We start from the raw sequence: 23,580 nt of genomic DNA on the forward strand, positions 1-23,580 counted from the left end.
GTCTGGGTGCTGGCTGTTTTTTGAACCTGATGGATAGTAAGCCCGGAGTATGGACTCACCTTTTGTTTCATATAGATGTCACCCACCAGTGAGTACCCTTGACTGAGGAGCAGATCACTGGTGTCTGACACGGCATAAAAGCCGACCAAAGCTTGTTCAGGGCAGCTCTAACACAACTCTCCAGGGTGGGTTCTGCTGTTTAGTGAGAAGTGAGCTCCCATTGCAATGGATGGAGGCATTAATTGGGTGTCTTCTCTCTACTCAGACCACTTTCACCAGGCTCGTAGCAACTCCTTCCCTCTAAGCCTGTCACCTTTCCATGAGATTTCACTAACGCTGGGTGAAGAGCTGAGAAGGTGGGAGGGGTGGGCTGGAGAGCTGACAAAGCTTTGTCACATCAGCATTACCTGTCCGAGAAACCAAAGCAAAAATATAATATAACAGCTGCCTTTTTGAAGCCTGAAGGGACCCATTTTGATCGTACATATCCCCTTTCCCTCACACAAACATTTACTGACAGCCTCCCCTTCACAAAAGCCCTGCTTGCAAGCGTGGTTTAGCTCAAGCACTCTGCTCGCATTTGGGAGACACCACGTGCCGGTGCACGGGTGTGTGTGCACCCATCACGCAGCAGGGATGGGGTGCCCGTGGCAGGAGGGTGCTGGGGCGTCTGGGAGTGCAAGGGAGGGGACAAGGCCCATGCCAGCAGCCAGGTTTGCTTGCAGGAGGGGAGGTGGGACACAGCAGGGGCGGGGGAAAAGGGCTGTGCCCCCAGGGTAGGTCCCTGTGTTATAAAAATGACTTCAGCTGGATCCTGCAGCAGGGAGGAGAGGCAGCTTCCATCTCTGCTTCTGCCTCCAACAGCATTTTCTGGGCAGGAGGGCTCCAAGTGAAGCCAGGCCCTGAGGATGAAAGTCCAGGCGCTGACGGTCACTGTGCTTCTCCTGGTGTTGCTCTGCACAGCCCCAGCACCATCTGAAACGCTGGGGGGCTGGTCCAGAGCCCTGGAGAGGCAGCTGAGAGCTGGGGCCCCTGAAGAACACCCTTGGCCACCTGCAGATGGAGGGGACAACCTGCCTCAGCAGGGCTCAGATGGCAGCCATCCCCTGGACAGTGCATGGGAGGTGATGGAAGAGGTCACCCCCGGCTCCAGGTCCCCCAGCAAGGCCATGACCAAGCCTGCCCGGAGCAGTGGTGATCAGGACCTCCCCAGGAAGCCCCGGAGTGTCCCGCCACAGCCTTTCCGCAGCAGGAGCCCAGGGCTGAGCCATCTCCTGAAGGGCTATGGGAAGTTCAACGGGGACACGGTAAGCATGGCCGTCCTTGGCCAGTGAGAAGGAGGGTTTGAACGGGGGATTGCAGGGGGACGGGGAGTGAGGAGTGGTGCTGGTCCCTTGCTCCTGACCCCAGGGTCAGGCAGCTCCATGAGCCCCTTTGGCTGACCTGTCTGTAGGGCATGGGGGGGCTGTGCTTTAGTGGTGTTAGGAGCCCCTAACAAAGAGGATGGAGCCAAAGAAATGGGTCCTTCTCTCCACTTCGCAGATCTGTGGGTGCCTCCAGGGTGGGTGGGATGTTTCTGGCCCCCAGAGCTTGTTATAAGAGGGAGCCAGCAGAGACTCTGGCAGTTCTGTGCAGGACAGAGACACCCAAGCCAAGCAGGACAGCCCCAAAAGGCACCGCTGCACTGCAGTGCTAGGAAGGAGAGCATCCTCCCGGCACAGAGCCAGCACCAGGGCTCCCAGTACTTTAATCACCCAAATGTTTGCAGCTTGGCTGTACAGCCACGCCAGGCAGCCAAGGCTGGGATTTTGGGAGAACAGGACTGGAGCAGCACCTCCCCTCCAGACAGAGGGTTACTGTGCCTACACTGTGACCCGTGGGCTGCTGCTGTCTCCCCTTATGCTGGTGGCATCTGCCTGAGCAGCTCAGCCAGCTCCCCAGCTTCAAAACCAGGTCCCCCATGCACACGTGAGCCCCAGCACCCCCATGCAGAAGCTCGCTGGCCAGCAGTCCTGGTGGCGCTGTGGGGACATAGAAAGCAGATAGGACTGATGGCAGCAGGAGCAGCTGCTGAGCATGCTGTGTCACGGTAAACCTTGGGTATAAAAGCCGCTTTTGGACCATTTCACATGAGCTGAGTGTGAAAGTGCCTTATAGCGCTGTTTAGCTTGTGGTGCAAAAGGTGGTGGGCAGTGACAACCCTAAAACCCCATATCGTACCTCATGAGGCTTAGAGCGGAGTTGACAGCCACACAGGTGAGTGGTGAGCGGGTCAGGAGATGCACACAGGTCTGGGTATGTGTCCCAAAATGTTCTGCCCAGGAGGTGGGCTGGGGGCACCCAGCTGTGCTGCACAGGCAGCAGTCTCTCAGCCCCTGGGGGTCAGCCACTTAGTGTGCTTTCTGCCAAAAGCAGTAATGAGCTGCCCCTGAAATGGTATCCTCCAGCCCCAACTTCTCCAGATCCTTGCATGAAGCTCTTGCTCTATAGCCTGGTGAGCAGCTTGTCCTGCTACTGCAGGTTTTACTGCAGTATTTTACCTTTCCAAGTGGAAACTAAACATCCAGCAGCAAATGCTCATCCCAGTATATCATATAATTTCTATCGAGAGCTTCTCCAGCCTAGGACCCAAGGGAATGTCAGGAAGATGTGCCAGGGGAGGTTTAGGTTGGACATTAGGAAAAGGTTCTTCCCCCAGAGGGTGGTGGAGCACTGGAACAGGCTCCCCAGGGAGGTGTCACAGCCCCAAGCCTGACAGTGTTCAAGAAGAGACTGGACAAGCCCTCAGACACATGGTGTGAACTGTGGGGTTGTCCTGTGTGGGGACAGGAGTTGGATTCCATGATCCTTGTGGGTCCGGTCCAACTCAGGACACTGTGATTCTATGAAGAGGCTCTTTTCAGCTCATCTCACCCCCAAGGCATCACACCACTGTCAGCTTGAGCATGCTGGGGCTGACAGCCCCCAGCAAGCACAGTCCCAGGGCTGAGTAGTTCATGTCAGCCCAAAATGACTGAACAGCTGTGGGGCACACATAACACAAAAGGAAACCTTCTCACTTTGCAAGAGGCTGCTCCCAGGCAGAAAAGATCTCTTTGAATATGGCACAGGCTCCTGGGGCTGGGGCTCTCAGCAGTGTGAGCACAGAACAATGATACGGCCGTGCCTGGGAGGGGGTCCCAGGTCAGGGCTGGGCAAGGCTGGACACTGACACCGCAGCCACCTCTCTCCCTCCCCCTGCAGCACTCCTGCCCAGGCATCCAGTCCCGGCCCTGCCAGAAACCTTCCGACTGCAGCGGCTGCCTGGGGCTCTACACCTGCAAGCTGCCTGCTGGCACCTGCCACCTGAAAGCCGTCTCCAGGCAGAGAGGTAAGCTGCACCCCCCTGGGCACTGGCACTGGGACCCCCCCACATGTAGCAACCTGCAAGCACAGCCCTCTGGCTAGCCCCCTCCAAACCCGAATCAGACCTAGTCTGTGCACAGCAGAGTCTTGTCCCCTAAACGGCTGCCCAGGGGACAGACCACCTGTCCTCCTGTCACTGACCACTGCCAGTGACAAACAGCCAACTGTATGATAAAAGGGACATTCCCATAAGTTTCTGTACGGGCTGGGATTTGCCCAGTGTCCTGAGCCCTTACAGGACGCCATCAGCCTGTGCAGGGAAGCCAAGAAGGGAAACAAGGCTCAGGGTTTAGCTGGTGGCCTGAGAGTCAGTAAGCACAGCCCCCCCGGGCATCACAGGCCCTGCAGAGCCACTTAATTAACCCAGGACCGGCAGGGAGCAGAGCTCACGGCTTTTAACATTTAACTGTGCAGAGCAAGTGTCCCGGTTCTCCAACACCGCTTGGTAAACCTGTACTGCCCCCAGACTGACCTCTTGCCTTAGCAAACTTGTCTACAGGCACACGCACGCAGTCATGGAGGAGAAACTCATCCAAGGCTACTAAACACACAGACACCAGCTCTGGTGCAGGAAACCCTTGGTTGTGGGATGTACAGTAGACAAGTATAATGTCCTGGGCATAGGTAGTATACATATATATATATATATATACATATATATATATATATAGTGTGTATGGTTATAGTATAGAGGCTGTACCCAGCATTATGTGCCCTGTTCACACAGTCTTCTCTGGGCACCTGTTGTTGGCAGCCTCCATGGGAGGACATGTGGAGCTGTGCTCAGACCCAGCACAACCAGTCTTGGGACTTTTCTTTGCAGGAAGATTCCTCCAAAGCATCCAGAAGCCTGAGGGACACGGGGTCCTGTTCATCCTGGGGAAACACGGCTCAATATGAAGCTGGAGAGGATGTCTGGTACCTGGAGACCAATGCTCTCTGTCCGAGTTTCATTTAAAATCCTTAATGAGACAGCTGTAAATGTTTCTTTCAGTGCACTCCTCATACTGCTGCTTTTTAACACCCCCTCACTTTGGATTTTGTGTGCTGTGTAGGTTTGAGTCCTGCTTTCCTGAGAGCTGCCAACACAAGCAGTGAGTGGCCACAGAGCCCTGTGCTGGCAGAGCTCACCTGGAGCCCCAAATGAGACAAACGGGGCTATTTCACAACCCGTTTTAATTTGAGCTATTAAGATGCTGCAGGAAAAGCTGCCAGTATCTTGGCTCACTCACCCATGAGTCCAAGCTGAGCTAAGGAGCCCGTGAGCATCAGGCATGCTGGGAAACCCACCCAGCTCCTTACCACAGCTCCCACGAGAAAGGTGACATCCCACGCTGTTGAAAATGTCACTTGGGAAGGGGAATGCCAAGCCACCGTGCACAGGCTTGGTGATGGGGGACCACATAGGACATCTGCTTCTGGAGGCCTGAGCTGAGCCACAATGAGCTTCACTCAGCACCCCACAGAGCTCTGCAGGCATCCTGGCTGCCTTTGCATGTGTGGGTGCCTCCCAGCTTTGCAACCCCCCACTTTGCAAACAATAAAAACACCTTTTAAAAAGAGAACCAAACCACAGCATTTGAGTCACCTCGATCTCCACTGCAGTTTCCTTTGGTGGGCCACCACCACCTCCTGGGACACACTAGACTTTAAGTAGCGCTGACTTTCACTCTGCACATGTGAGGTGCAGCTCCCAAAACCTCTCTCCTGGCCACCCCTGTGGGATCCCAACCCTGAGTGGGGGGATAAATGCTCTCCAGCCCCCTCCATCACTGCTTCAGCTGTCCCCACAAGTGATTTGGGGAGCACAGAGTTGCATGTGCTGCCTTCTTGGCCCCCGCCTGGCCTGACACTTCGGCTCTCTGGCGTTTATGGTGCTCACCACAGAATCCCAGAGGGAAGGGACCTCTGGAGGTCATCTGGGCCAACCTGCTCTGTTCAAGCAGGGCCACCTGGGGCAGGCTACCCAGCTTATCTGGTCCCCAGATAGTGACACGTGTCACAGACATAACAAGCCCCATTATGCTGGGAACCAGCAAAGCACCGTCTCTCCAAGTACTGACCTCTCTACCCACCCAGCTGCCTGCTCCTGCTACCACCAGTCACAACCTGTTTCTTCTGCCCTTAAACCCAGCAAGGGAAGAGGCTGCCACTGCAGCAAACACAGGCTTCGAAAGATTCACGGAGCAGCACTGGACCCACAGCTCCCTCTCTGTTGCTGAGTGGAGCTGAGCTCCTCTGAGCCCCACTGCTGGTAAACAAGGCCCTTTTGCCTGGGAAAGCCCACAGGGGCACCTGGACCATTTTCAAAACCTCTGGCAGCCCTGTGTAGCACGGCTGCCCACAGCAAAGGTACTCACAGGCAGCTCTCACCCTGCAGCCCCCTGACAGCTGGAGGTTTCCCTTTGGACTGTAGCAAAGCTGCCCTCTGGCTTCCTCCCCAGGGATGCTCCAGCTGCTCTTGACTGAGCCCTCAGAATCAGTGCAAGGGAAATGGCTTTTGCACCAGCTGGAAAAGAGCCCTCACACTCACCCTCAGCCTCCACAGGCCTCCCCTGACACCCCCTCACCAAAACAGCAGAGAGGCAAGCAGGAGGGGGTCAATGGCAGGTCCTACCTCCTCCCCAGCCAGGAGCACAGAAGGCAGCAGCAGGTACTCTACCCTTGCTTCCTTCCTACAACACCCCAGATGGGAAAGGAGGCCCATCTGACCCTGGTGAGCTCTGCTTTGGGCTACCCCTGCAAGCAGCCGGGCAAGGGAATGAGGCCACCTGGGCTGAGAGGCTCATGGGAAGCTGAGGGCTTGGCCAGACTGAGGACTCGGCTGCTAGATGTCCTCTCCAGCTCATGCTCAGCAACAGATGGGCAGACACAGGTCTCTCCCCTCCCCAAAACACCAAGGATCCACATGCCTTTTACACCACTGGCTTTTAATTACACTGCGTAAGGAAAGGCCTCTCATCATGCCAAGACCCCCTGGCACAGCCGCCTGGGTTGCTGGCTGGCCCATCAAGCCCTCAGTAGGTTTAGTGGTTCCCCCTCACCCTTCTCCCTTGCTTGGAAGCTCCTCCTGGTCAGTCCATGCCATCCCTGCAGTCCTCAGCATCCTCGCTTTGCAGAGATCTGCTTCCGTACATCTCTGTTCCTCCCCTCCTCTGTGCCTGAGCTTTGCCTGCTCAGTCCCATCGGAGTCCCGCTTTGGCCTCCTGCAGGGCCAGGCAAAGAGGAGGCTGGGCAAGAGTCATCGGTTAATAGTTGTTCTAACCCCAATATAAATAGAAAAATACAACAAAACAAAGAATTGACTAGCTAAGAGATCCACTGGGATGCCTGCAACGTGCTAGTGCAGAGTTCAGAGAGTGCTTGGTCCAGTGCATGGTACTGTAGATATCCAGAGACCTGTCCCGGCAGCCTCACAGCCATCAAATCCTCCTGCGGCACCACACGTCTGTGCAAGCACGTCCTGGCTGTGGTCAGCTTGCCCAAGGCTGTTGGCTCCTGGAAGCAGGCTGAATGGGAACGGTTGATGATAGTCTGATTTATTGCTGTTAAATGGTAAAGCCATTCTCTTTTGTGGAACGAGGATGTGCTTCACTCTTACTTTTTATGCAGGAATTTCATTTTGCTACCTGGAGAGACAGAGAAAGGAAAATGGACTCCCTGCAGTGACAGGCAAACAAGCGTCATTCCTCATGGCTATGCAGAGAATCCACCCCCTGGGAGCAGCGCTGCAGACTGGGACCCTGCAGAGCCCTGGGCACACCCTCCAGAGCCCATTTGCTCAGCAGTCCTGGAAGGTGAATGCATTACTAACAGTAGCTCTCTTGGCCAGAGTGTACCAGCCCCACAGACACAGCTGCTCTTAAATGGCCAACACAAGACAAGAGGACCAGGCATGTGATCCAAGCAGAAGATTAAACTCTCTTAGCCATGATGTCCAATGACTTGTCAAGGACTTCTGACCTCAGTCTGGAGGTCCCCTCTAGCCCCACTTACAGTGGAAAAGGAATTCAACCTTATGATACCCACTGCTGATCCCTAAGGGCAAACATGAAGGCACAGAGACTGTGTAACCCCTCCCAGCAGGAACTGCCTCCACCGCCCCCCGAGTCACTGGTTGCTCCATTGCCTCCTCACATATGCACCTGCTCCCGCTGGAAGACACAGACACAGCTCATGGCCCAAACTCTGGTTCCCCACCGTCTTTCAGACAAGTGGCAGATCAGGGGGCAGAGCCAGCAGTGTGCCAGACCAGGGACACATGGCCAGGCACTGATCACTTGAGGCTCAGAGCACTGCTCTGCAAGAAGCCACCACAGCCACTAGCAGGGTCCAGCCACCCTTCAGCAGCTTCTTTGCTGCCAAACCTGAAGGCAACAAGAAGCCCAAACCTCCTGAGAAGCCAAGAGTTTTGCTAGTTCCTTACCTAGGCCTTTCAGGAACCTATTGACGCCACTCTGTTCCCCACTGGGAAGTGTTTCCAGGTACTCTTGAGCCCGTACCTCAAACAGACCTGCAGCAAGAAAGAAAGAAGTCAACAACACCTGTTTTGCTTCCCTATAAACAAAAGAACACTCATCTGAAAGCACAATGTCCCAGCTTCCTAATAAACTATCACACACAAAAGGGAACAACTCACCCCACCTCCTCCACCAGCTGAACATGGATTTGGGACAGGAGCTTGGCTCCTCCTCCTCTCTCCCCACTGCAAGGCTGACTGAGCTTTTGTACCTCACGCAGGGAGAGACAAAACCTCCCTTCTTCTGTTACAAACACAGCGGAGTCCAGAAAGTGAGATTATAGTGGGATTTACCACGCTGCAAAACCTCTTTTACTAAGCCACCTATTCAAGTGTCCACTGCTCATCAGTTAGAAACTGCTAAGGCAGCACTGAGCAGCATTGAGGATGAAAAATTTCAGGTACCAGTAGGGCCCTCGGGATTGTGGGATAACGGGAACATGGGAATTCAGCAAGGAACAAAGGCACACACATGGAGGACACTGCTTATGTCCCTTACTTCAGCAGTGAAGCGTGCCTGTAACCCCAGCCTCAATGAGAAGCTATCAGATCATACACACTATGTCTCACCACGTTCCTGTGAGGCAAAAGGCCCCTCTGGGGGGATAAGGAAACAGAGACCAAAAAATCTGCAAGTGACTTTTTGAAGGCCACACATGGTTGTCAGAAGAAACCATCAGCCTGCGCTAGCACTGCCTTACCACCTCCATCCTGGCATCCCTGCACAGACACTGCAGCCTCCAGCCATGGTGCTGGGGATGGAGCTGGTGGCTGGTGAGCATCTCCTGGCTCTCACAGGAGCAACAGCAGAGCTTCCACGACTGCAGAACCCAGGCAGAACCCTCACCTCTGACCCCCTGCTTCCGCAGCTCCCGCTCCTGAATGAAGCCCCCGAACATCTGTGTCTCCATGAAGACCTCCAGGAAGCGTCGGAGGCTCTTGGAGGAGACAGACTTGCGGAAAGCCTCACGCTGCAGGATCCGCTCCTCTCGCTCGGTGGGGGTCAAGAAGAGGGAGTAGTGGCCCACAATCTCCACAAAGAAACGGACAAAGGCCTCAGACACCACCTCATTCAAAGGGCTGGTCTCTAAGGAGAAAAAAAGAGGCAGCAGTGAGGACAGTGCTGTAAGGATGTACTAGGAAAAGCCCTGGGTACAAGCTCCCTGTTTTTTTTTCAGACCCAGCCTGAACAGAAAAAGCTGCTCAAGAGATTCAGCATCCTAGGAAGTGCTTGCCAGGGAAGAAGACTGGGCTGCTACTACTTTTAAAGCCATCAAGCTTTTTCTTGACTCCCCTGCAACAAGGAGATGCCCATATTGTCCCTCAAAGAGCTGTCCCAGCCCAGGTGCCTGTGAGCCACACAGCTACCTCCTAGACTGCAGCTCTGCAGGGAGACTGTCCCTCAGAGGAGCCTGCATCACTCGCATGCTCAGCAGCAGAGGGAGGCCTGTGGGACCATTGTCTGAAAAGAGTACCGGTGTTCCCTGGCACTATAAGGGAAGGACAGACAGAGCCGGGAGGGGATAAGTACTGTTTCTCGTCACACAAAGACAACTGACCCAGTGCAATGGAATATTTAATGAAGATGCAACCAAAATCATAACCTACCTCCAATTTCTGTGGTGTTAAATTCAATACAAGCCTAGTTCTCCCCTAAGAAGCAGCAAGAGAAAAAAGAGCAGAAAGAGACATGGGTTTAAGTTGAAAGGCATTGTGCTTTACCCTGTTTGCCATTGACATAGCCCTCCTCCTTGTCGCTTGCCAGCTCATTCCTCTGCTCCAAAATGTGCTCTAGGGCAGCCTGCAGCTTGCGGGGCAGGATGGAGTCCTCATCTTCCATCTGCAAAACAGAACCACCTCCTCAGGGCCTGGGGCGGGGACACAAGCCAGCCTCTGCCCTTCTCGTCACCAGCTCCCATCCCATCCCCATCACGGCAGGGGGAGCACTAAAAATGAACCATGAGGAGAGAAGAGGGAGAACTCTGATACACTGGGCATGTTCCCAACACCTTCCAGTGCAGGACTACCAAGAAGCACAAAAGAAAAGGAAAAGTGGGTGTCTTATCCAAACAATCTCGTATTCTGCAACAATTTCAGGTGTCTGAACTGAGAGGCTACTGGGCAGTGCTCACCTGTGGCCTCAGCATCTGCCTGCGAGCGCCTGCACCACCACAACGGGGATGTATCTAAATGATGCTGGCCTGCAGCCAGCTGAGCACAACCCCCTGCTCAGCTCTGCTGAGGCACCAGTCACATCATAGATGTGTAACAAGTTCCATAGACCAAGGAACTGCCGGTGACTGTGTGCAAACTCCTACCAGCCCTGGCTGAGACAGCGTGATTTAGCTTAAACCTCCAAAAAGAGGTGCAAGGTGAAGCGAGCACTGTGCTGCAGGAGTGGCCTTCACCCCCACACTACTGCCAGCATCAGGAGGTGCCCTTGTCCCATCTTTCCCCTGGAACCTGAGGCACGGCAGCAGCACTGCTCAGCAATCTGCCAAAGAACTCTGGGGCAAAACCAGCTTCCCGGGCCAGGAGTGTGTGCGCTCATCTATCCTCTTCCCTTCAATATCCTGCTCTTCTTTTCCACAACAAAGGGAAACAAGAATCAGCCGGCAATCTTGTCTGCAGAGTAACCTACAGGCTCCCACTTGTGATCCATCCAGTACAAGGACCAGGGTGAGTAACCACAAGCTCCTTGAGCAGAGAGGATTTGATGAAATCATCAAGGCTCCCTTCTGCAACTCAGCGCTGCGTATGCAACAGGAAATGGGCTGACAGACACAGGCTGGAAGAGCCCGTGCCTCTCCCCAGCAGACAGCCCTGAGCTGAGGCTTTCCAGCTCTGCCCTCAGCCTCACAGGATGCCACTTACGGACCCACAGTGCCCAATGACAGCTTTTCCCCTCTTTAAAACAAAAAAAAGCAGAGAGAGAGATAATGCACAACGATCCAGTCCTCAACAGCTGCAGTGTGGAACCCTGATATTATGTATGTACACAGCAACCCCTATAATGCTGCCAGCCACAAATCCTACCTCAGTTTGTGTGAGCAGTAAGTGATTCAGCCAGGCAGGCAGGTCAGCAAACAGAGATGGAGGTAAGGTGTGGTGGAAGAATGGGATGGAAAATGAAGGATACGAAACAGCTCTGCTCACCTGTCTCAGAAAACGGTTATTTACAAGGTCAACGACGAGGACCTAAGAATGGAAGAACAAGAATAAAAAGGGGAAGTCATTATTTCCATCATCGGAGTTTATCTTAGTCTGTAACTGCTCTGGAAGAAATGTTTTGGCCCTGGCCCCACTCCTCCTACCTACCACAGCTGGAGGAGGTGCCAGCCATGAGCCAAGAGCAGACCCCTTGTAACAGCTTCCTAATGACATTGCCACAAACCACAGAACAGCTGGGACAGCAGGAGGCTGTGCTCTGAGCCCAGTCTACCGCTCCCCACCACCATGTTGGGGTCAGAGTTCCATCCTTTCTCCCTGTGCACTGCAGGTGGGCAGGGAAAAAAATGCTTCCCTGACCATGTTCATCCCTCCTGCATTTACCCTTGCGCACCATGAAACTGGTTCTTAATTATTTATTCCTTTAGTTAGGCAGCTGTATTAATTAGAGGGGCAGATATCCTGGCCAATTTGCAGTAATCATACTTCAAACCTGGCAGATTTTGTGCCTAGGCCCTAGACAACACTATGCAGAAACCAACAGAAACTTTAATAACACCATCTCCTACCTGTAGCAGCCCCATGGAGGGAGACCACAGCCCCTCAGCCTTCCTGAACTGCAGACAAGGCAGAGCACAGACCTCTGCCTCTGCGGGTGTGTCGGTCTCCTCCCTCACCCCACGCTCACAGGAGCCAGAGGACAACAGCTCGGCACCTTCACACTGCCAGCTGTCAAGGCAGACTCTCCAGAACAGCCTTTCTGGGACAGAAGACAACTCAGCCCACTGGAAGGGCTTGCAGCCCAGAAAGCCAATCCTATCTTGGGCTGCATCAAGAGCAGCATGGCCCAGAGGTCAAGAGAGGTGATTCTGACCCTCTGCTCCGCTCTGGTGAGACCCCACCTGGAGTCCTGTGTCCAGCTCTGGAGGCCTCAGCACAGGAAAGACATGGACCTGTTGGAGAGGGGCCAGAGGAGCCACAGAAATGATCAGAGGGCTGGAACAGCTCTGCTGTGAGGACAGGCTGGGAGAGTTGGGGTTGTCCAGCCTGGAGAAGAGAAGGCTCCAGGGACACCTTATTGTGGCCTTTCAGTGCTTAAAAGGGGCCTATAAGAAAGATAGGGACAGGCTTTTTAGCAGGGTCTGTTGGGATAGGACAAGGAGTAATGGTTTTAAATTAAAGGAGGGGAGATTCAGGCTAGACATGAGGAAGAAATTTTTTTACAATGAGGGTGATGAAACCGTCTCAAGTTGCCCAGAGAGGTGGTAGATGCCCCATCCCTGGAGACATTAAAGGCCAGGCTGGATGGGGCTCTGAGCAACCTGATCTAGTTGAAGATGTCCCTGCTCATGGGCAGGGGGTTGCACTAGATGACTTTTGAAGGTCCCTTCCAACCCAAACTATTCTCTGATTCTAAGGAATGGAGAGCAAGGCCACAGCGCAGGTGCACGGCTCACCTCCTCCACGGGGAGCTCCTTCAGGCGGGGCAGGGAGCTGGAAAGCAGGCCGATGAGGAAAGGGGTGGGCGAGCACACGATGTCAATCATGGAAGGCGGCAACACGGGGATGTAGGTGTGCTGCCAGGTGAAGGGGTACAGAAGGGCCACCGTGGCATGGCAACACTTGGAGAGGGTGCTGGAAGATGAAACACAACCAAAGGCAACAGCTGGTCAGTCAGGCACTTGCTAGAAATCAGGACTCTTCCAATTGTTCCCTGATTGACCTCTGTAATTACTAGGGGCTTTCCCAGTTTTCTGACCCCATTTTTCAGGTTCGGGAGCAATGACTTGAGGTAGGACCCCAGGTTATGAAAGATGATCCTGGCCCATGCACATGTGATATGAGATGGGTCCCACTGAACTCAGCATCTGCTCCCCTAGTGCCCTTATGGGAAATACCAGATGGATGTGAGTCTTCCATGCTGCTGCTTTTCATTAGAGAAATTAAATTATTCTCCAACAGCATGCCTGTGTGGCTGTTCCCATGGGAAAAGCCCTGGTCTGAATGCACAGTGGCTACAGCGTCCAGGGCCAACAGCCCACAGCTGTGGGACACAGAAGACAGCTCCAGCACCACAGCGGTTATCTGTTGTGCTGCACTGTGGCCCACTTACCTGCTGACCATACTCTTGGCCTCATCAGCACAGCTGGATGGCCCACTTGGAGATCCCCTGGCAAAGCCCTGAGCACAACCTGCAGCCACAAGGTCCCCAGGTGTTCCTGCAGGTCCATCCAGCCATGATCCACCCCTGCCCCTTGGCTTACTACCTGTTCAGCATACATGCTTTGCCTTTGGACAACCCTTAGCAGGAATAATTGCATGCCAATATGTCACATTTTTGTATTGGTCCCAATCATAATGATAGCTCCTGGCAGCCAGGCCAGATTACAGAGGAAGGCAGTGGTTTCCAGCCAGTGGCACCTTGTAGCCTGTGGAGCCTGCCAAGGCTACCCAGAGACACAGGAGAGTGAAATCCCAGAAGAGAGCGCATGGCCAGCCTCTGTGGGATGCACGAGACCGCAGCCTGCCTTCTTCCCCCTTCAAATGCCAACAGCAGCTCGGCTGCAAGTGCCTTTGCTGGCAACTGCCAAGAGGATCTGTGCAGAAACCCCACCAGCTCTCTGGCAAGAGGCAGGCAGGGTCTGCAGCCAGGCACAGCAGAGCTCACCACAGGTCACCAGTTACTCATCCATTCTGGGTCCGGAAGCATTTGTGTGCATGAAGGGAGGGGGAAGGCTCGCCACTATAAACTCTGTATGTAACGCCAGTTTGTTTTTCCAGCATCTACACCTCGCAGGGCTGGAGGAGGGGAGGGAGGCTGGTGCGGCCAGGAGGATTCATGTGGCTAAGGAAGGGTGCGCAGCTGGCTCCTGTTAAACTCCATGGGGGAATTTACACTCAGCAACCTGGATCAAGCGGTTTATTGCTAACTTGAGAGGGAAGGGGTTTGGTGGGTGTGGAGCTGAGCTCTCTTGGAAAAGTGAAGCCTGCTTTCCCTCTCCCTGGCTCCAGCTACGTTTGGTGGTTTTGAATCCCTGTGCCGTAACACTAACGCATGCCAAGCAGCGTGGTGTGGCTGGGCTTTCAGCAGGTGAGTTCAGTTTAGCAGAACAGAGTTATGGTTGCCGGGGCATCAGTGTGGCTGTATGAAGAAATCAGGCAGTAAACACTGTTAAACACATGATGCTTTTTGAAGATAAGTAAATGCCAGAGGAGGGGCTGGAACCTGGTAAACATGAGAATTTTATCTAGGACTGCAACAGGTAGGGAACGGGTGCTTGGGAGGGACGCCTGGGACGTGTGTGCTGAGAAGGTCTCTTCACAAGAGGGGGACATTTTCCTCTCCCTGAGGCTTGTCTTTTCTATAGAAACAGAGCGAGGACCCATCAAAAGCCGTGTCACAGACTGGTAGCTTTAAGCCTTCAGCTCCACGTCCTTGTTTAGGAAGGTCTTAGAGTATTCCCCTCCCTTCTCTATATTCATTCCTGCTGGCTGCCCCAAGGTTGTTGCTTTCAAGATATGCCCGTACCTTGCTGGATCTACTACACATGCAAAGCAGATTATGAATCTGAGAGAAACAAAATGAAAATAACGAGAAAACACAGAGCTAGTAAGAAACAGGAACGTTTACAAAAAAACCAAGCAAACAAACAAACCAAAAACCCCATCCCAAAAACCAAAACAACAAAACAAAGAAAAACAAACAAAAAACCACAAGCAAACAAACAAAACCCACAACAAAACAACAAATTAAACAAACAAAAAAAGTCCATCGAGAAAAAAATGTGAAAACAGTATCAGAGTAGATTATTTCTCTTGTGTCTTTCATACAAGCTATTCTTGAACAGAACTGCAACAAAAATGAATGTGCCATCTTAGAAGTGCACTCCAAATTAATGCGATCCTTTAAAAACTTGTACACCCATACATTTCAGGCCATGTTAGCAGATGCAAAAGCTGGGGCACCTCTTCCCCTCCATTACTGCAGAGTGTATTTTCCACTCCTCAATTTCTGACTGTTAACAACTCCAGTGAAAGCTGAAAAACCTCCTCCTTTCATCACTCCTGCACAGCGCTGTGGCCTTGCTCTTACACTACCAACATTGGACTCCGTCTTCTTTGAATAGATGTTGAAGGTGGAAGTGTTAGAAATTTCGCCTTTGTCACAAATCCCTGATCTTGAAGGCACATCCAACTGCCCTGCCTAAAGGTGGGAACTGCCTTTATAGAGAGCACTTGAAAACCAAGGGAAAGGATCTCTGTGATCCCAGGTAGCTCCACGGAGGAACAGCAAGCAGCTGAAGTACGTGGTTATTTATTGCATGGTGAGATATTACAGCATGCTGTCTCCTACTATATTTATGGTGGTTTGTTCTTCCCTCAACCCTGCTCTCAAGTCCCAGTGAGTACACATAGTACGTGAGAGATTAAGTGGGAGGAAAGATGGCTGAGGCCCAGTTAGTGGAAGATGCAGACAGAGCTGTGTAAGCCTGAAATTGTATATACCACACAGTGGGAAGTGAAAAAAGATAGCTTCCCCCTCCACCCTTCCATCTGTGAATGCCTCATCACCTCCAGGATCAATCCTACTGATCTGTGCTCTGCCACATTTCTCACCGTGGAAGGCATTCGCGGGGAACAATACTAAAAGGGTTGAGGTCTGTGAGCCTTCTTGGAAGGCAGAGCAGTTCAGAGATGGACACAGAGGAGGTAATACTGAGGTGTCTCTTCCACATGTGATCCAGTCAGACTTGCTCTGCAGATAGTCTCAGGGAGCTGCAGCTTGCCAGGAGCCCAAGAGAATCTCAGTCCTTTGGAATGACGCAGGCCTGAGCTCCCTCCTTGTCTTGCATACAGCACTGCAACAAGCACTAGGGAACTGTTGATCCACAGCACAGCTACCGAGCCTTGCGAAAGAATCCAGTGTGATAAATTCCTTTTATGCTATCTGTGTGACGGTGTGCTCTTCAGCCAGCAGTGATGGGACAGACTGCCACAGTCATAATACAGAAGGTAACCCTCTGTGTAGAAGGCGAATACGGCCATTGACGTTCTGGGCACTTCTCAAGCTGGATGCCTCTTTCTGTGAGATGTGCACATCCCTTGACACAACCTGAACTTTTAATGTGCTTGCAAAGTACCCTTTATTTCAGTGTCCATCAGCTCTTTGACAGCTCTTACATCAAACAGGCAGCCAAAGACTTTGGGTAGCTACAGCCAATGTCATGTCCCTACTGAAATCCTGATATCCCAGGATGTACGTGCCATAGCCATGGTGGCAACTGCTGCCACTGGAGTAACACTGACACAGGGTGCTGTGTTTCGCTTGGAGATGCCACCAGGAATTAGGAGATGTACCCAGTATGATTGCAGCACGTACTAGGGAATGAATGCCATGCACTACTCTCAGCTCACTGCCAGTTGTTCAAATGGGACACAGAGACTGCTTTTTAAGGCTTTTTGTTTTGGCAGCTAATCCTTAAAACTCTGCAGGTCTTTAAAGTACACTTTCAAGATCCAAAGCACATTTTCATGGGTTCTTTCAGCTTCCTGTAGGGATCATGGCTGAGCTGCATGTTTGATGTTACCTGCACAGGAGCTTGAAACAGAAGGTGAATGAGATATCTCTAGTATTGAAGTTAAAAAGTACTGATGTACACAAAGAACTATGTCAGATCCGTCCCTAAAGAGCTGATTTGGATATAGGCTGACACACAGATTTCTCTGGCTGATCACTTCCTTGGTCAGAACAATGATATTGTAGCAATTTGTGACATGTATTTGCCCAAAAACCAGGCCTTCCCATCACACAGCATCCTATGCAAAAACCTACCAAGCAGCAGCCTCTGAAGCTGCTGCTTCTTGGTAGCCGCCTTGAACAGAGATGGCCAATAAAGATTCTGTACACAACAGCTGCAACTACATTGAAACTCTTCTCCTGGGAAAACTTTCTCCAAGACTAGCTTGACTTGTTCTAAAAAGACACCCTGACAACTTCCAAGAGCTTCTAAGGAAGAATAGAGGCCGCTCAGTTTGGTTGCTTTCCTCCCAAACTTTGGACTCATGACAGGGTTTTTCCAGCTTTCTGCTCCAAAGACAAGCAACTACGTGAAACAGCGCCCAAAGCTGAATCCCTATTTGGTTTTAGGGTATTTCATGATTTCTGAAAACCACTATTGGATCAATCAGCCTTTTGGAGTTTAATGCTGAGAATCTGATTGTGCCCTGAACTAACCAAACTGATGAAAGGATGCTGGCATTTGGCAACTTAAGGCAGCATTTGATTATGTTGTGTTGTGTTGTTTTGTTTTGTTTTCTTTTCGTTTTTATAAGCTCTGCTACAGTAGGATTCATTTTACAAACACCTTTGAATTCCTGACACAGTATCACATCTGGGTTTACTTATGGTGGATCGCAGATCTGGTTTACAACATTTAACAGGCTCAGGAGCTTCCAGACTTTGCCCTGTGACTTCATGCAGAGTTGCTACAAATCCTACCAGGACGATGCCAAGTTCCACCAGCTGTGGGGACTGTCACTACCTCCCATCTACGTGGGAGCGTTAAGATGCTCTGTAGAAAGAATGCTGTCACCTGACATCCAAACTTCATCCCTGGGTTTCTTTTTCTCCCTCTCCACAATACCAAAAGGAGAAATCTGGGAGGCTGGGATTCACCATCCCAGATTTGGTTTTGTAGCACATGGAAAAGGCTTCTTCCTGATGATTAATTACCTTTTACTACGGGTGACCACATTTAAAGTGTCTACTCTGAATCTTTCAGATCTGCTTTTGATAACAATGACCACTTCGTGTTGTTGACACAGCTGTGGTTTCTGGCAGTGACAGAGGCAATTGCTTGAGTTGTTCAGATCCACAACAGGCTTTTGAGGAGATCTGGAAAAAAAGTGCCTTGATTTTAAGCCCATGTAAGTTTTCCTGATTTAAAAAGCCCTCTGAATCTAACATATCTCTCCCTCGGGCCAACAAAAACTGTCCAGTTCTAGGTACCTTGTGAAATCAGGCCACTTTTATTGGGAAGATGCCTTCTAAAACACTGATCTTCAGTGTCCCGGACTGCGTGCCGGGCAGCATCACTTGGAAACAAAAGCATTTCTGGTGTTGCGGTGCCTGACCCGTGCTGTGGCCTCCGCTGCCCCAGGACTAAAGTTCACAGTGCAGAAGTGAACAAAAGACTACACAGACCAACCTAGTTTTAACAAAGTCATTTTCCTGGGTTGTGAGGCAATGTATACTCCAGTTTCCATAGTGACAGAGGGAACTAAAAAAACACCCACAAAAAACTAATAAACCAAATTCTTTCCTTTTCCGCTGCCAAGCTTTGGATTGACAGGTCTTTGAAAAACACTCAATGTTCATTCTAAAGATGGAAAAGACTAAGTATTGCACTTGCTGTACACTTGTTAGATGCATTTTTTGGCTCAGCTTGAAAACATTTCACAGTTCACACAGTATTTGGCAAGAGACCTTTCAGCTTTCTTTTCCCACAGACTGATTTTATAGCAATTAAAAGATGTAAATAAATTGCACACATAATTTTCTCTGTCACTCACACCCAGACACACCTTTACACACATGTGCCAACAGCTATTGATAGCGCCCATGTGAAGAACTGCAAAGATCAATGATTAATATAATTTATTATGCATCTTTCACCATGTCACCTGCACTTTCCCTGTTAATCCATCTCAGCTGGATTATTTCTAGCATTCCTAACCTCTGAGCAGTTTCCAACAGCTGCTTTCATAGGTTTTTTTTTCCTTCTCTTAAGCTATTGCCAAAAAGAGTTTCTTTTTTTTTTTTTCCTCTGAAATTGGCATTTTCACCCCTAAAGTAAATACTACTTAATATTCATTGAGTTCAATGTGTCCCAGAAAAAGTATCATTTGGACGGAATGATCCTGTATCTACAATACCAACAGTTTTCAAAACATGGAATTTCCACCAACAAACAGAAGACACTATTGACCTTATGAAAGGTTTACCAATCTGGTGCACTCAAGTCACCGGACTGGATTAAAATATAATAGTTTACTTAATTTTGAGGGCTATTTTCTTTGCTTTTTGTTTTTCAAACCTTTACAGTCCTTTGAGGTAATTTTCAAGTTTTTTCTCTACAAAAATGAGACAAAGAAATTTCGTGTTTTGTTACAGGAAAAGAAAATGATTCTCCCGAAATTGCTCAGTGCAACATCTTCTCAGAAACATCAAACATTAAAAGTCTTGTAGAGAGCTGGCAAATCTACAGTAAATATTTGAATCTGAGCCCTGTGACCTAACAGACTCTGGATCCTTAAAATGTGCAATTCTTTTTTTCACAGAAGAAAGCTGTATATGGTATATTTAGAGATTCTAGAAACGGTGATTCTATAGCTCTCTCCCATTCTCTTTATAGGCCTGGGTAGCTGGATTCATTCGTAAGGACCCTGGATACATTGGCAAAAGATACAGGTGAGAAGAAAAAGCCATGAAAACCCAAAGTGCTTTGAATTAGAGATATTTTGTAACACACACCATGGTGGTGTGCTGTCATATAAAGATGTGATAGGAAAAGATCTGGTAAATAAAGGTTTGTTTTAAATTTATGCCTAAAAAAACCCCAAAGTTCCCTATCATACCATTAACTCTTACCACCCAGCCCTCATGTAGAGATTACAGTGTCATCTGTGTCCTTAAAGGATTTTTTCAAAATGTAAAATTTGTCCTACAGAGGAGAAAAACCTCTGAAAACAAAGCCTGTCCTCATAAATTATCACATAAATCATATATGCTAAGTAGAAATATAGAATTTGGATGAATTCTCTCATTTTCAATGCAAGTCTGAAGGCTTTGCATGAAATGTGTGGTTTAAGTATCCAGAAAACCAAGTATCTATGCACATAATGTATCAGTGATGATAAAGAAGCAAATCTTCCCCTCTCTGACCCAAGACAGCTGCCAAAAACTGCAAGCAGCCTGAATGCTACAGCTTCCCTCTCTCCAGCCTTCCTCTTCCTGTGATGAGACTGCCTGAGCTCTGCTCCCGGAGAGTCCCGGATTCCTTCAGGATGAATTTTTCCCTTCATTTTCCTCTAGTAGGGGCCTCTCCATTCTTTGCCCCAGTGCTCGGTCCCAGAGCTGCATTCTGCTGCCTGGAAGTTGTGAAAACAGACGGCTTAGGGGCATTGTACACTCCTGAAACCTGAGCGTGCTCCAAAGTGTCATTACTCATCCAGGCAGCTTTTCTTTCCCGGGCCTCAGTGAACTCTCCTCCCTGAATCCTCAAGTGCTTCAAGGGCTGGAGAGCTGCCAGCCACCAGCTGCACAAGTTCTTAAAGAAACGTGGGCCCATTTCCATAATTTAAGAGAGCGAACAAACAAACAAAAGAATTTTAAAAAGCATATCGAGCAGATTCGAAATAGAAGAGGGAAGTCCTCTGTCTCATCTCCCCTCACTGCACCCTTAACTTTCACCCCCCATAAGAAAAAAGTCTTTAGGAACCAATCTTAAAATACAAGCTGAAGATTCAAGAAGATTTTTGTGACATCAGGGAATAACCCAGAAGGGAAGGTGATCTCTGCCCAAGGCTTGATCCCTGGAAAATCCAGCACAGCTTAGTGGGGAACACTGCAGCGTCATGGAGCAAAAGGAGGAGTTTCACTTCCTTAGCACCAGCTCTCTGTTTTAAAACAATCTGGAGGAAAGGGACTTTGGTTCTCCTTGGGACGAGAAGCAACATGCTTTTTGCAAAGTGCAAGGTGAAATTATGCTGTATAGCCTGAGTTCCTCACTCCTGGGTAGTACAAGCTTTACTCACATCAGATAAAAAATTGGAAAAGAGCAGAGAGGAAAAAAGAAAGCAGAGAGACCAGTCACTGCAGTTTTCCCAGCCTCCCCTTCATGGCAGCAATCAGTTTAAGGAAATGTAAGAGGATACCTGAGCTTGTCTGCAATAAAGATCACCCTCCTTTCCAGAAGCAGGGAGGCGAAGACTCTGCTCAGATGCCGCACACTGAGAGATGTGAACAAGGACTCAAAATCAACGTGCTCAAGCCTGGAGTCAAGAGGCCGCCGCAGCTCGATGACCTGATGGAGAGAAAAAGGCCCCAGGTCAGCTCTCATTGTCCACCTGTACTGTCGTGGTACTGACTGGAAATACCTGACTGGTATTTTCACAGTGTTATTGGCTGTGCTGGCAAACACCACAGAGTGTTAAGCCCTCAAACACAGTCTTTCCAACAAATTCCCACAAATCCTTCTTCCAGATGAAGATGATCCAGAGTCCACTCCAATGGGCACAGCATGAGGCCAACCACAAGTTCTCCCCACTTGGACCATGAACTGGGATCTCTTCATAAGGAGGAAAACTATTTTGTGTCCAGGTAGGAGTGGTTTCCAGCCTTTTTGGCATTCAAGCAGCAGAAGGGCATGAAGCCTTTCAAATTTACACTCCTATTTTTACAGTTACAATTTATTATTTTTTTTTAACTGCAAGAATCTGGATGCTTAAAGTAGTAACAATAAATTTTTTCTATGAGTTACAAAAATAGCAGCCTGTGGACATTTTCCTTTTCTCATGTCTACTTAAATAATTCCAGTCACAGCACCTTAGCACTTCATACTCCTTATCATAGACAGAAACTTATCTAAAATGTTCCTGAAAGCCTCCAACACCAGATAGTTCATAAATCTCATGAGAAAATTCCTCTAGTTCTGAACTATCCTGACCAACACTAAGCCTGCAGCTGAAACATCTCAGTGGCAAATTACTTCAACTGCTTGATGTCTTACTGTCAGTATACACTCACAGCAATCGGTCATCTTCCTCTCTGCAGGAAACTTCTCATATATTGGAAGGTTATTATCACATGTCCTCCTTTGTCCTTTGTTTTCTATATTAAGCAAACAATTTTCTCAAACTTTGCCTGTATTTTCTAAACCACCTAATAAGCAGAACTACTCTTCTGGGGCTTTCTCCTAGTGCTTACATTTTTTGGAAAACGATACTCTAAATAGTTTTCCACCAATGCTGGAAAGCAGAGAGTTTGGTTTTATTTATTGTTTATCCCTTCACTTTCTTTCACAATGCAGGAGTTTGTCTAAATGTCACCATCAGTTGCTTCTGCTCTCTTCACGGCCTGCTATACCACCAGGGACCTTTTCTGAAACACCATTGCTCACTTAGTTACTTTCATGTCCTATTAGACTACTCATTTCTTCTTCCCAGCATTTTGCTCTTGTCCGTATTGAATCTCAGACTAAACCTTCAATTTAGCAAGGTCATTTTGAATCTTAATCCCTTACTCCCCAAAGTGCCTGCAACCCATCCCAGTGCTGTCATCTACCCATTGTGTAAACGTGGGGTTTATGCCATCAACCAGATAATTAATGAACATTAAGGATCCTAGAAACAAAACAGCTAAATCATTCTCACAGCACACCATTGTGACTCTGCTCCTCAAGTGCAGATTTTTAACCAGCTACGCATGTGTTCTGCAGTAATTTTATTTAGTTTGGACCATTTTCAGTTTGGTTGAGGAGAATGTCATCATACAGCACTATGCTGAAAGCTCTCAGAAACAACCTCTATCAACCTGCTCACTTCAGTCTCTCTCACATTCAAGGCATACCATGCACAACAAGACTACGTTCAGTTTGGCTCCCTCCACTCTCCCACAGTCCTTCAGTGCTATCTCCTAAAACTCTGCACTCTTAAAACCCTCCCACTGTCCTCACATCACACTATGGGAGATGCAAAGCGCATTCTCATGTCCACGCTGTGAAAATGCCATTCTGAAAGGCTGCAACACTGCCCCGGTGTTCTGTATGGGGTTCTGTATGAAGGATGCTGGAGCACATGCTGTGAATCCTGTCTTCAGGAAGTTATGTGAGGGGGCCTTGAGCAGATCCATGGTCACGTGCTATGCAGCACAAGGACCATCAGCCTGTGTCACTTGGTCTCAAGGCCAATGCTCCACTTCACCTTGCCATATTAGCACACCTTCATCTTTACCACATTATTTCCTTTTTTATGGTCACTGGAAAAGTCTCCATGCCACCTCTTCTGGATCTCTTACTTTACTCCTTAGCTTCTGCCACCCCACAGCTGCCAAACAATCTGTCCTTGAAGATTCCTAGTGCTATGTCCCAGTCCCAACTTGCAGTTGCCCATCCTGCACCATTTGCTGGCTTAAGTGTCCCTCTCTCTAGAGTGGTGTCTTTACCTCTGTTCCTGAGCCTGGCAAGAAGTTCTTGACTGTAATTGTCCGGCCCAAAGCTGGGAAAGGTGCCTCCATGACACTCCTCATGAGAGGCTGCACCAAGGCTGGGGAAATTCCCCGTCTCTTCTCAACCTCATCCAAGATCTGAAATGAAGGCATGAAGGCACAAAAACATGTAAATGAGGAGGAAGGAGGTAACACCAGGAATGAAATGCACCAACATCTACATTCTCTCCTTAACCCAGAACTGACAGGGAGCCTTGAATCG

General features: G+C 49.7%; 2 protein-coding genes across 9 annotated transcripts in view; one reads left to right on the top strand and one right to left on the bottom strand.

The window, feature by feature from the left end:
* The first annotated feature begins 863 nt into the window (after positions 1-863).
* Positions 864-5,053, top strand: LOC135576038 (uncharacterized). Its single transcript, XM_065038631.1, has 3 exons — positions 864-1,307; positions 3,244-3,370; positions 4,229-5,053. Exons 1-3 carry the CDS (start codon positions 909-911, stop codon positions 4,303-4,305), a joined length of 603 nt encoding a protein of 200 aa, XP_064894703.1. The 5' UTR covers positions 864-908; the 3' UTR covers positions 4,306-5,053.
* Positions 5,054-6,318: 1,265 nt separating this feature from the next.
* Positions 6,319-23,580, bottom strand: part of DENND2A (DENN domain containing 2A) — a 66,206-nt gene continuing 48,944 nt past the window's right edge. For 7 of the 8 annotated variants that reach the window (XM_065038217.1, XM_065038223.1, XM_065038195.1 and 4 more), the window contains exons 13-20: positions 23,316-23,456; positions 21,029-21,177; positions 12,550-12,727; positions 11,081-11,122; positions 9,647-9,764; positions 8,772-9,011; positions 7,832-7,918; positions 6,319-7,034 (exon numbers count right to left, since the gene is read on the bottom strand). In XM_065038217.1, the coding sequence (XP_064894289.1) occupies positions 7,003-7,034; positions 7,832-7,918; positions 8,772-9,011; positions 9,647-9,764; positions 11,081-11,122; positions 12,550-12,727; positions 21,029-21,177; positions 23,316-23,456 (987 nt within the window). In that variant the 3' untranslated portion in view covers positions 6,319-7,002. Of the gene's footprint in view, positions 7,035-7,831; positions 7,919-8,771; positions 9,012-9,532; positions 9,765-11,080; positions 11,123-12,549; positions 12,728-21,028; positions 21,178-23,315; positions 23,457-23,580 lie in introns of those variants that run through there. The other variant, XR_010467513.1, reaches the window with a different exon arrangement.

Source organism: Columba livia, chromosome 1 (genome assembly GCF_036013475.1).
Source record: "Columba livia isolate bColLiv1 breed racing homer chromosome 1, bColLiv1.pat.W.v2, whole genome shotgun sequence".
In the NCBI taxonomy this organism is placed as follows: domain Eukaryota; kingdom Metazoa; phylum Chordata; class Aves; order Columbiformes; family Columbidae; genus Columba; species Columba livia.